The sequence below is a fragment of the Poecilia mexicana genome, unplaced genomic scaffold (assembly GCF_051168715.1).
Source record: "Poecilia mexicana isolate PSO_F unplaced genomic scaffold, ASM5116871v1 scaffold_18, whole genome shotgun sequence".
In the NCBI taxonomy this organism is placed as follows: Eukaryota; Metazoa; Chordata; class Actinopteri; order Cyprinodontiformes; family Poeciliidae; genus Poecilia; species Poecilia mexicana.
The window spans coordinates 26198618-26210171 of record NW_028263387.1 but is presented as its reverse complement, the minus strand read 5'-3'; the positions used below and the strand labels follow the sequence as shown (position 1 = coordinate 26210171).

The 11554-nt window shown below is 43.5% G+C and overlaps 2 protein-coding genes across 2 annotated transcripts; both read left to right on the top strand.

Annotated features, from left to right (window-relative positions):
* Positions 1-420: 420 nt before the first annotated feature.
* LOC148154367 (toll-like receptor 2 type-1) lies at positions 421-5616 on the top strand. The gene is made up of 11 exons (XM_088015867.1): positions 421-679; positions 750-906; positions 1182-1331; positions 1639-1842; positions 1935-2057; positions 2471-2621; positions 2873-3037; positions 3114-3293; positions 3375-3504; positions 3539-4067; positions 4750-5616. Exons 1-11 carry the CDS (start codon positions 421-423, stop codon positions 5144-5146), a joined length of 2445 nt encoding a protein of 814 aa, XP_087871993.1. The 3' UTR covers positions 5147-5616.
* Positions 5617-9072: 3456 nt separating this feature from the next.
* LOC106924267 (RLA class II histocompatibility antigen, DP alpha-1 chain-like) lies at positions 9073-10485 on the top strand. Its single transcript, XM_014997876.2, has 3 exons — positions 9073-9458; positions 9707-9988; positions 10056-10485. The coding sequence occupies exons 1-3, from the start codon at positions 9104-9106 to the stop codon at positions 10193-10195; spliced, it is 777 nt and encodes a 258-aa protein (XP_014853362.2). The 5' UTR covers positions 9073-9103; the 3' UTR covers positions 10196-10485.
* The last annotated feature ends 1069 nt before the right edge of the window (positions 10486-11554 follow it).

The following is an 11554-nucleotide window of genomic DNA, read 5'->3' as shown; positions in this document are numbered from 1 at the left end:
CCACAAAGTGGAACATCTGCTTTCTCAATGTTTTTATGAATTCCCAGCAGTTAATAACAATAACAAACCCCAGGCACGTTGCAAGCGACCAGACTCTCCTAACATGTTATGTTCAAGCCTTTTTATCCCCTAACATCACATTTAGCCTGAATGATTGTTCCTAAGTCACATATAAAAACCATAATAACCTCAAGAGAGCTTCCCTCTTTAACAGCTACGTGTTTATGGGATGGTGTTTATAATCGACTGTGGAGCTAAAAAGACTTGATTTTGTCATGAAATGATTTCCTCACACCTCCTGTCAGACTTTCACTTCTGTGCGTCTGTCATGTAAAACAAGCTGCAGGACGAAAAAAAAATTGACTCATTTTCCTGTTTCTGCATTTCACCAACTTGAACACTCAACTGTCTCTGCAGAGGATGAGGCATCTGGGGGTACTGGCACTGTTCCTCTTCCTCTCGCTGATCTGGGGTCAGACGGCGAACGGGGATGATGGGAGGCCGACCTGCAGGCGCTGCGACCTTCATCACGCCTGTAACTGCTCCTACAGTGGGTTCACCCGCGTTCCCATGGTAACAGACCAAGCTCTGAGCCTTGATCTCTCCTTCAACAACATCACCATGGTGACCCAAGATGACCTGATGGGACACTCACGGCTAACGCTTCTGGATCTCCATGGTAACAATCAAGGGATTCAAACTGAAAAAACCAGTAGAGCGTGTCTGAATGCAGTGTTTCTGCCCTGCAGCTAACGGGTTAGCTGAGATCCATCCGTCAGCGTTCGACTCTCTGTGGAGCCTGGAGGAACTGGATCTGTCTGACAACCAGCTGACGGTTCTCAACCCCAAGTGGTTCAACAAGCTGGAGCTGCTGCAGCATCTCAACCTGCTCAACAATCCGTACAGGTGAGGAGGGCGGCTTACGCTCTGATGCAGAGGCTTTTACCCATTTTGTGAAGATCCCCAAAGCCTTACCACGGGTTCTCAGATGGATGAAGGTCTTTACTTTGAATGGGCCATTTGAAAATGCTTAAATAGAAACCATCCAGCTCAGGATAAACATTTAGGGTTGTTGTCCTGTCTGAAGGTGAACCTCCATGCCGTCTCTCGTCCTTTTTGCAACCAAATGCCTGAACAAAGACCAGACTCATCACATGCATGTCCTTCTTGGCCTCCTGCAGCTTTCTCGGCTCCCCTTCATTGTTTCTTGGACTTTCCGAACTGAGAAGGCTGATGTTTGGAGGTCCAGATCTGAAGGAGCTCAGGAGAGAAGACCTATCAGGAGTCACCCACCTGGAAGAGCTTACTGTTAACGCCAACAATCTGGACAGGTAACCAGCCCTCATTTTTCTGGGTTTTCCATCTCCCAGATGTTCTCAGAGTCTTTTAAATTGCGCTTGATGAGCAGTTCTCCAAAGGTTCTGGTGGTCTTTGTTTTTCACTGGACTTTATTGGTTTATTGCTTCTCCTTTTTTTACATGTCCTGTCCAGCAGTGTGGCAAATTTCAGCTAAAAAAACTAAAAATTTATAAATAACTGCCAGGCAGTTTATTCATGGAAATAAACAAAAACCAAAGTCCAAACCCTTGTTGATCGATCCGCTGTCTTCCCTCTTCCTTTGACTCTGTCTCTCTGCAGGTACGACTCTGGTACGTTTGGGGACATTTGGCCTCTGGGTCGTGTCACTCTAAGTCTTCACGGCCCGTTTTTAACAAACCCTGCGTTGGCTGCAGCTGTGCTCAATGATGTGTGCTACCCTGAAACTCGGCTCACTCTGTCAGACCTCCATCTGGCTCATTATGTGTCTGTTCAACCTTTTAAAGATTCAATCAACATGATCAGGTTTGATAATAACCTCCTTTTTGCTGTTAGAATAACTTAAATGGAGCAAAATGTTTAGCAAACGTTAATTCTCCTTTGGTTCTTCTCTCCAGATATCTGTCTCTCCGTAATGTGTCTCTGTCTGATGAAGCCTGTGTCTCTATGCTGGCACTGTTAGATGGAGTCCCGCTCAGTTCCCTCTCCATTGTGGGTTTAACTCTGACAGGCGAGGGCAGGTAGGAAACCAACATGTCAGCTGTTCATCACTCTTTTAGTCAAACTTTATCCATCCATCCATTGTCTGAACCCAATTATCCTTGAAAGTTTGTGGAGTTCATGGAGTCTATCTTCAGCAGTCGCTGGACAAAAGTCCATCAGAGCAACGCAGACATAGGGACAAACAATCATTAACCCATAACAAATGGCAATTTAGACACCAGTTAACCTGACAATCACTTTTTTGGACTATGTGAGACAGTCGGACTGCCTAAGCTGGGCTTCAAGTAGGCACTGGGTTACCTCAAGACACTAATTCCAGTCAGGCGAAACATCTGATGAGACTTCTAATGGATGAATAATTTTGACTGTTCCTCCAAACCTGAATATTTAGTATTTGATGTGGCTAAAACATTTCCTGGCTTTGCGTTAGGTGGGTAACGGCTAACCGGACAGATCTGAGAAGCATGGACGAGTTCTTTGCCAGTGACGTCACAATTTTAGACATTTTGAAGTTTGCCATGGTTTCAGAACTGCAGTATCTGTTGCAATACCAGAAGAAGCTCTCCATTATTAACGCAAAGGTAAAAATCACACTTCACATACAAAAATCTGTCTGCATGGTGGTAATGTGAATCAGGCTATGATGCTTTTAATCTTAAATCATAGTTTGATCAGCAGGCAAATAATTTTTCATCTCCTTGTCATTCATGTTAACCAAACAGCATTTTATTTTGAGTTCTGTATTTTTGTGTGGTTCCATCCTAAATCACATTAAAATATAAAAATAATGATAAATGTTTTCCTCACAGCTCTGTTCTCATTTTACTTTCAGTTGTTCCTGTTATCCTGTTACTTAACCAAGATGATGGTGAACACTTTGTACTTGGATGTGTCCGATAATCTGCTGACCGACCTGACTCTGTCTTACATGCTGTGTGACAGCGAAGAAACTCTCCAGGAGCTCCGAGTTTTAAACATCAGCGGAAACCTTCTGAAGGTGTCAGCGTTGAACCTGAGGTAAAATCTGTGTAAAATTGCTCAGAGTGCAAACCTTTGAACGTTTGTCTGTTTAGTCTTTGTCCACGTTGAGTCGTCTGGTCACCAAACTCACCAAGCTCACCCAGCTGGATATCAGCAGAACCAGCTACAACTCCATGCCCTCCAGTTGCTCCTGGCCGTCCACCCTGAGGTACCTGAACATCTCCCGGGCTAAGCTAACCATCGTCACTCCCTGTCTTCCAAAATCTCTGGAGGTACAGAGACTGGATCAAGGACCAGTAAACCTTCCCACTGAAAAGATGCTTTCTATTTATCTCATTCTTGCTTCTTTACAGGTGTTGGATTTAAGCTATAACGATCTCAAAGAGTTTGTGCTGACAATGCCAATTCTGAGAGAGCTCCGGGGGCCCATACCCCAATCTGCAAACACTCACGATAGAGGTAAGAAACAATCCCATCCGTCACGTTGTGTCTCTCCGTGTTCTCCATGCTGATCCAGTCTGGTTTTGCACATTGCAGTCAAACACCTTGAACGCGTTCAGCCTTTCAGACCTTCAGTCATACAGACGACTTGAGAACCTCGAGGCGGGACACAACAAGTTTGTTTGTTCATGTGAATTCATCACATTCCTCCACTCACAACTAACGGGAAGCGGAGATGTGAAAATAACAGACAAACATCAGACCTATGTCTGTGACTCCCCTCTCTACCTGCAGGGGGAGGCAGTGAGTCAAGTTAACCTCTCCATCATCCAGTGCCAGCCGGTTTTGTTTGTGTCTGTTAGCTGTGGGGTTGCACTGCTTCTTGGGATACTGGTTGCTGGCCTGCTTTGGCGATGCCACGCATTCTGGTTCCTGAAGATGACCTGGGCATGGCTCAAGGCCAAGAGAAGTTCCCAACGACGACGGCGACACAGAAACACGGAGGGAACAGATCCACTGCTGTCCTTTGATGCATTTGTTTCCTACAGTGAACAAGATGCCAGCTGGGTGGAAAACTTTCTGGTACCTGAGATGGAGGAGCCAAGGTAACCTTTAAACGTCTTTGTTTGCACTGGTGCTTCTTCACTGTTGGCTGTTTCCACAGCTGAATGGGTGCATATAAATTATGATTTATCTTAACATACAAACATCTTCACTGGAAAAATTACAATATGAAGTCTATCAGTGAACAAAGTCATACTAGTGTGATACTGAAGCAATAGGATGAATGAAGCCACTTTGTAAATATTGTCTTTTGTCAGATAATTGCATGATATACTGAAATTTGAGCCTAATCTAAATAAGTACAAGTTTCCTTCTTGTAAGTTTCTTTGTCATTGTAAAGCCTTGGACTTTCCAGTAGAGTATCAAGAGCCTGCTGTAGATCCCAAGATAGTATTTTAGGGCTGTTGGAAACTTGTTTTAGCATCTTGCAGTCTGTCTTGAGGTAAACCTGCTTGAGGGATCAGAATGGAGCATGTTGGCAGTAGTTTTGACTGTCCTCCACTTTTAGACTATTTTCCACAAAGGGATATGTTTGCAATCTGTGAAACCTGGTTAAATCCTTTCTTAGACTCATAAGCTGCAACAAAATGCTGAGTTTTCATAGTCTCCAAACCTAGTCCTGCAGGTTGTAGATGCTTCCCGGCTCCCAGGTGTGCTGGAAGGCTTCTTGTTCAAATTTATAATAAAGGACATAAGATGACCTGGATTCTTATCTTATTCCAGTGACTCAGACTCAGAGAATCCAACATCCCCGCTGACTCTCTGTCTCCACAAGCGAGACTTCCTTCCTGGACACTGGATCATGGACAACATCATGAGCGCCATCGAACGCAGTCGTCGAACTGTCTTCGTCCTCTCCGAGAACTTCGTCCAGTCCGACTGGTGCCGCTATGAACTGGACTTCTCCCACTTCTGGCTGTTTGAGGCCGGTGGAGACACTGCCATTTTGATTCTGCTGGAGCCGCTGTCCAAGGACGACGTCCCCAAACGTTTCTGCAAACTGCGCAAACTCATGAGCTCCACCACCTACCTGGAGTGGCCTCAAGAGGAGGAGAGGAGGCCGGAGTTCTGGAGGAGTCTCCGCAACGCTCTGAGAGGAGACGATGAGCAGGAGAACTAATCACTTGATGATTCTGATTTACAAATCTCTACTCTGCTTGGCTCCAGCATTCTTAAACTCTCTTTACATAGATCTGTTAATTCCCATTCTTTACGTTCTAACAACAATTTTCTTTTGCATGTTCCACGTTTTCAAACTGAAAAAGGGAAGCAAGCATTCAGTGCGATGCTCCTACAGCCTGGAATCGACTCCAGTCTGAACTCAAGACGTCAGAATTGATTTCACTGGACTTATTTCGAGTGATTCTTAAAAACAGGCAACAAGATTCTTTTAAACAGTGTCACTGTTTTTAAATTGTTTTATACCGTTTTACACTTGTGCATATGTTTTAAATAACTTGTATTTTGTAATCAGGTTGCTGTGTATTGCAGACTTCTGCCCAGGTCCCTCTTGACAGTGAGATCTGGATCTCAACGGGGTTTACCTGGTTAAATAAAGGAAATAAAAAATACAAAACCAAAAAGAGAAAATGAAGAACTTGTCAGAGAGACAGTCGACAAAAGATTGAGATGGATTGCTGCATGTTGGCCTGTACACATGCAGCAATCCATCAAATATGTCATGATTTCATGTGAATTCATGCATGACATATTTGATTTTTGCTTCAGGGTTTAGTTTCTGCACCAGGGCGCTCATGATCCCAGACATTGTGACTCCACAACTGCAGAGTAAGAGGCGGTAACAGTGAGCTAGCATCTAGCCATGCTGTAAAGTCAAGTGCATCGATATATTTATAGTTTTTCCTCTTACCACAGCGATCACTTATTAATAATCACAAAATAAACATTAAGCCTAAAACCATATGACTGACAGATTGAATGTTCTGCTCTTTGTGTGGGAAATATTTCAGTTTTAGGGGCGTTGTTGTCGGTTGCTATGGCAACGAGTCGTTAAAAGGAGTTAAAAGCCGTTAAAAGAGGTTAAAGGCCATTAAAAGGAGTTAAAGGCCATTAAAAGGAGTTAAAGGCCGTTAAAAGGAGTTAAAAGTCGTTAAAAGGAGTTAAAAGTCATTAAAAGGAGTTAAAGGCCGTTAAAAGGAGTTAGTTGTACTGAAGGAACCAGCAGGGCAGTGCTGTGAAGTGGAGGGGCATATGACCCCATGGACCCTGGCCCGGCGCCTATGGGTTGCAGGTGTGACGACTGAACACGCCTCTGGACAACACAGCCTCCTGTCTCCATCTAGTGGATGACTAGAGAAAAGAAAAGCAGCGCTACAGAAACCAGAACCCCAACATACATACCATCCAAAGCCGTACTGCCGTGGTAGAATAACTGCGTTATTGACAATCAAACTTGGACATTTAGGTATTATTAATTTCGTGCTACGATCCACAGCAAAGGAGAAGCTGTTAAAGTACAACTAGGGGGGCTTCTCCTTTTAACGGCCTTTAACTCACCTCTCATCTACTCCGTCCTCAGAGTTCCAGATCTCCAGCCGCCCCTTACCCCAGGCAAAGAAGACACATCCAAACTTTTTGTATAACTTTATTTAACTGATTTTCTCTGTATCCTGAAATTTTCTCATATAAACAATAACATGCAGGGGTTTATTGTAAATCTGATTGTGATTAAGCCTCACTGCCCTCACTGATTGGGGGGGACACATCCCCTCTCCCACCCGGTTCCTATGCTAGCATGAATGATGACTCTAAAATCAAGCAAAAAATGTTGCTTGATTTTTATTTTTTCCCTGACTTGTATGTTGTTTTTAACATTTATTATAACAGCACTTTGAATTGTCTCCGGCTGAAAGGTGCTACATAAATAAAGCTGCCTTGCCTACTGGTTGTTGGACCAGTTGATGGTTTGAGTCTTATCAGGTTTTCAGTTCAGCATTATGAATTATTGGACTCTGAGAGTCTGGTAAATATCCAGGCCTGACCTGGAACAAACCATCCTGACTGTCAGGAGGGAAAATGAACCAGACAGGAAAAGTGCAGAGAGAAAATGTCTCCAGGTTAAATCTGGGACCAAATATTACCAGAGTCTGGAGCAGCAGCTGCAGGTGGCATAGCAGCATTTCTGAAATAACATGTTTCATATTTTAAATGTGTTTTATATCTTCTCATTTATGTTGATGGCATCTTCAGTGTTTTATTTGAGAGAAACAAAGACAATAAAGATTAATCTTATCTGGTTTTATGGACTGCAGGGATTGGATAAAACTTTCTTCAGTTGTCTGATCTCTGATCTGATTAACAGGAAACAGAAAATGTTTGACCTTGAACAGCAATTCCGGCACTTTTAAGAGAACCAATGGTTAATATCCGGAACATTAACCTGGTTTTATGTTTTTACAGCAGCTGGATTCATATTTAGGAGATCACAGCCTATGAAGAGACCTGGGCCATTTTACTGGTAGCCCAGTGAGTTAGCACTGGGATTAATGGGTCATGTTTACTGGGACAGCACTGGGATTAATGGGATTAAGGAACGGTTCAGTCAGAGGATTAACATGTGAGGTAATTCCTACAGGAAAACATTACAGTCAGGTCAGAGGTCAGAGTGTTTAACCAACTAGTTCCATGACTCTGTAATGGAGACATGTTAGTGAGTCTGACACAAACAGGAAGAGAAAAAACTTGTGCTGTTCAAAGTAAATAAGTTTTTCATAAATGATGCAAGCATTAGCATTAGCAAACATTAGCCATGAAGGCCATTTGAGTCTCAAACTGAATAAATCATCAGATCACATGAAGTCATCGGCCTCCAGCTTCCTGCAGCAGCTGAGATGTTTGATCAGATCAAGTTTCCATCAACCTGCATTAGATGTCTTGATGGTCATGAAAGGTTCAGTTTGACTCCTTCACATGTTCACAGAAAGACTAAAACCAACTTAAACATTAAATTTCATCCCATGACATTAATGGGACATAAATTTACCAACAAAATAAATGAACAGAAACCATCTACAGTCAGACAGGAAGTGGTAGTTTTCCATTTTTCTGTTTGGAGCAGAAATTATTTATATTTAGTTTTGGGTTTCTGGAAAAATTCAGGTTCTGTAACAGCGGTTCCTCGACTTTTCTACCCATGACTGTGATTTGAAAAGGTGATATAGATTTAAAAGCTGCAGAGATGAAATGAGCAGAAGTGTCTGTAGGCGAATAATTGTTCTCTAAAGCAGTAATCCAGAGTTTCGTCTGGATTACTGCGTTTCTTCTTGGTCACAAAGCAAACAGGAGAACATGTAGCTCTCTATGGCGGCCATGTTGTCTGTGCTGTAGCGTCCTTGCGGTGGCCATGTTGTCTCTGGTTCATTGCTGTTGCTAAGCGATGAATCGGACCAGGATGGAAACTTTCCTCCCTGTCGGTCAGACCCACCATGGACCCAGCAGAACCGGGTCGGCCATCACCCTCAGTCCGTTCTGACTGCAGCTGGTTTCTTGTGGTGATGCTAACCCCATGCTAGCTGCTCTGAGTTCATCCTCTGCTGGTTGGAAGAAACTTTATTCCACTGATAGTTTATTTCTTTAACTACTGATGAAAAGACAAAACAGAAAATAGAAATGATGAAATGATGGAAAACACAAAATATTTCCTCTTTTAATATTTTACCAGATTTTTTTTTTACTTTGTGGAGATAAAAGATGTAAACTTTGATCCTGTTATCTAATCTGAAAAACAGTTTAAATATTCATCCCATAATGTTTGTCATTTATTGACTGGAACCAGTTGGACCTGTTTTCCTTTCTCAGCTGACAGTAAAGATCTCCTCTAACACTTTAACAGAGTCTATAAAACCTGGACAGGTGAACCAGAGTCAGAGGAATCTGACCCAATGACCTGCAGGTAGAGGGCGGAGTCCAGTCACAGTCTGACCAATCAGAGAGCAGAACCTGCAGGACCGGAGCATCTGCCTACCTGCTGATGACATCACTAAACAGTGCTCTGTGATTGGCTGCTGGATGGAGAGTTTCTGACTGACTCGATGAGTTCAGAGCAGACCAGCTGAAGATGGAGCTGCTGCTGCTGCTCTGTGTGTCTGCGGCTGCTGAGCGTCTGCCCTCCTCATCCAGCCTGGTTACTCAGCCTGATCCCTCTGACCCGGTCCTGCTCCCTCCAGTCCAACATGAGGACCTAGAGGTGGTGGCTTGTTCACCTGCTAATGAAATGGACATGAAGGCTCTGGATGGTGAACACGTTTGGCACGCCAACTTCGTCCAAGGAAAAGGAGTCGTCACCATGCCGCACTTCCTCGTCCATCCAGAGTTTCCAGGGTTTTATGAGCGAGCTGTGGAGAGAGAAAAGTTCTGCAAAGACAACCTGAAGGCTCTCCGCTTAGAAATGAAGGACATTCCTGATCCGCTTGGTGAGGAAACTGTTCCTGAACTGGTAGAGAACAAGATTAGATCAGACTGATCGTTAGTTTCCTGATGGCTCATCAACAACCAGTGTGCTCTGGTTGTTGATGTTTAATGTCATCCTGTGTGTGTGTGTGTGTGTGTGTGTGTGTGTGTGTGTGTGTGTGTGTGTGTGTGTGTGTGTGTGTGTGTCTATGTGTGTGTTTAGTGTGTGTCCTCCGGTCATAATGTTTCCTCTGACCCTCCCTGCCAACAGATCCCCCCTTGAGCCTGCTCTACCCGGCCCACCATGCGGTTCTGGGGGAGAAGAACGTTCTGGTGTGTCATGTCTCTGGTTTCTGTCCGGCGCCGGTCCAAGTGTACTGGATGAAGAACGGACAGGAAGTGACTGCGGCCAGCAGCCTCAGCGTCCCGCTGCCCAGCAGGAGCAGCACCTTCACCCAGATCTCCAGGCTGAACATCGTCGTTCAGTTCGGAGACGTCTACAGCTGTTCGGTGGACCATCCGGCTCTGAGGAAGCCGCTGACCAGGACCTGGGGTGAGTGGCCTTTGACTAGACAGGAAGCAGCTGAAGCAGTGATTGACTGACTGTTTCCTGTCTGCAGAGTTCCAGGCGGAGGTGCCGCCCGGGCCTGGCTCCGGCCCGGCGGTTCTGTGTGCGGTGGGAGTGATGGTGGGTCTGCTGGGAGCGGCCGCCGGAGCCTTCTTCATGGTTAAAGGGAAGCAGCTGATTGGTCCATCCTGAACCTCCTGACAGGAAGTCTTGGTTCTGATCCAACACTTGGATCCGATCAGTTTGGATCAGTCCGAGATTCAACATTCAAGCTCCTGGACTCAGGCTGGTCTTTATAGAAATATGATCTCTAGATGTTCTGGAGCTGACGCTTCATTTCATAACGTCACGGCGATCAAGAAACGGGTTCTGGAAACCCGAACGTCTGATCCTCAGTTGGTTCTGGACTGAATCAGTTTTTCTGGCTGGTACTGATGATTGTTTTCTGATTAAAATGAAATTAAAACCTTTTTCACTCTGAAGTTATGAATTTGTGTTCTCACTAATCTAAAACATTTCACCGTTAGAGTGAATCTTTAAACATGTTGTGTTAATTAAATGAGTTTCCATCGACTGTGTAACAATCTGACTAGCAAACAGCAGGAAGTATTTACTTTTCTTCAAATAAAGAACCTGAACGAAATATTCATTTAGTGGGAAAACCATCAATACTGTACTGTTGTTATAAAGACGTTGGTCTCTTTAAACCGGCTCTGTCCAAACTTTGACAAGAACAACCTGAAACTTTTCCTCCGTTTTGTTACTCAGTTCAGAAAAATTCAAAATGATTTAAATATAATAACTAAATGAAACATATAATAATAAACGATAAAGCTGGAGGACACAGAGGTTCAACTCTCTGAGAACAAGGGAGATAAAAACAGGATGATAGAAAGTCAGAGGAGAAAAATGAAACCAAATGTTGATTTTACTCTGAGGAAGGAAAAAACACGACAGAAACAGAAAACAGGCTGAAAATGAACCAGGCTGACAGGAAACAGGCAGGAAAACAGGCTGAGGAGCAGAAACTGACCTGAGACTCAGGAAGGAAAACCTGAAGCTGAAAACATCCAAAACACAAATTATGAGAATGAATCTGTACAAAAGGAAAACTAAAATAAAACTGATAGGTGAAACCAAACCTGTACAGTCATAAAACTCATCTGACTTTATTTTTAGAAAGTACTGAACAATATTCATCTGTTAGAGGTTTAATCTCATGATAAAACATTTCCACGACCTTCAGCTGCAGAAACCAGGTGTGGCAGACGACCTTCAGGTGGAAAACAAACGTTCATAATGTCCGTCAGCATCATAAACACAGGTAAAACAATGACATATCACATCCATAAATTCAGTTATGAGACAATAGAAACCAAAGTTCAACACATTGATCAGATTTCAAGAAACAAAAACGTCCATCAAGTCAAACAAACTTTCTAACTTTAATAATTCAGTTTATTTAACTTACGCCAAATCAACAACATGAATTTTCTTAAAATATCTTTTATAAAACACCAAAAATATCTCAGTCTGTTTCTGATTTGGGAA

Bases quoted from the DNA above. Each gene is read 5' to 3' on its own strand.
- LOC148154367 (XM_088015867.1), top strand. From the start codon at position 421: ATGAGGCATCTGGGGGTACTGGCACTGTTCCTCTTCCTCTCGCTGATC. The intron at 1,332-1,638 runs GTAACCAGCCCT...GTCTCTCTGCAG, and splicing joins AACGCCAACAATCTGGACAG to GTACGACTCTGGTACGTTTG. The intron at 3,294-3,374 runs GTACAGAGACTG...GCTTCTTTACAG, and splicing joins GTCTTCCAAAATCTCTGGAG to GTGTTGGATTTAAGCTATAA.
- LOC106924267 (XM_014997876.2), top strand. From the start codon at position 9,104: ATGGAGCTGCTGCTGCTGCTCTGTGTGTCTGCGGCTGCTGAGCGTCTG. The intron at 9,459-9,706 runs GTGAGGAAACTG...CCCTGCCAACAG, and splicing joins GGACATTCCTGATCCGCTTG to ATCCCCCCTTGAGCCTGCTC. The intron at 9,989-10,055 runs GTGAGTGGCCTT...TCCTGTCTGCAG, and splicing joins GCCGCTGACCAGGACCTGGG to AGTTCCAGGCGGAGGTGCCG.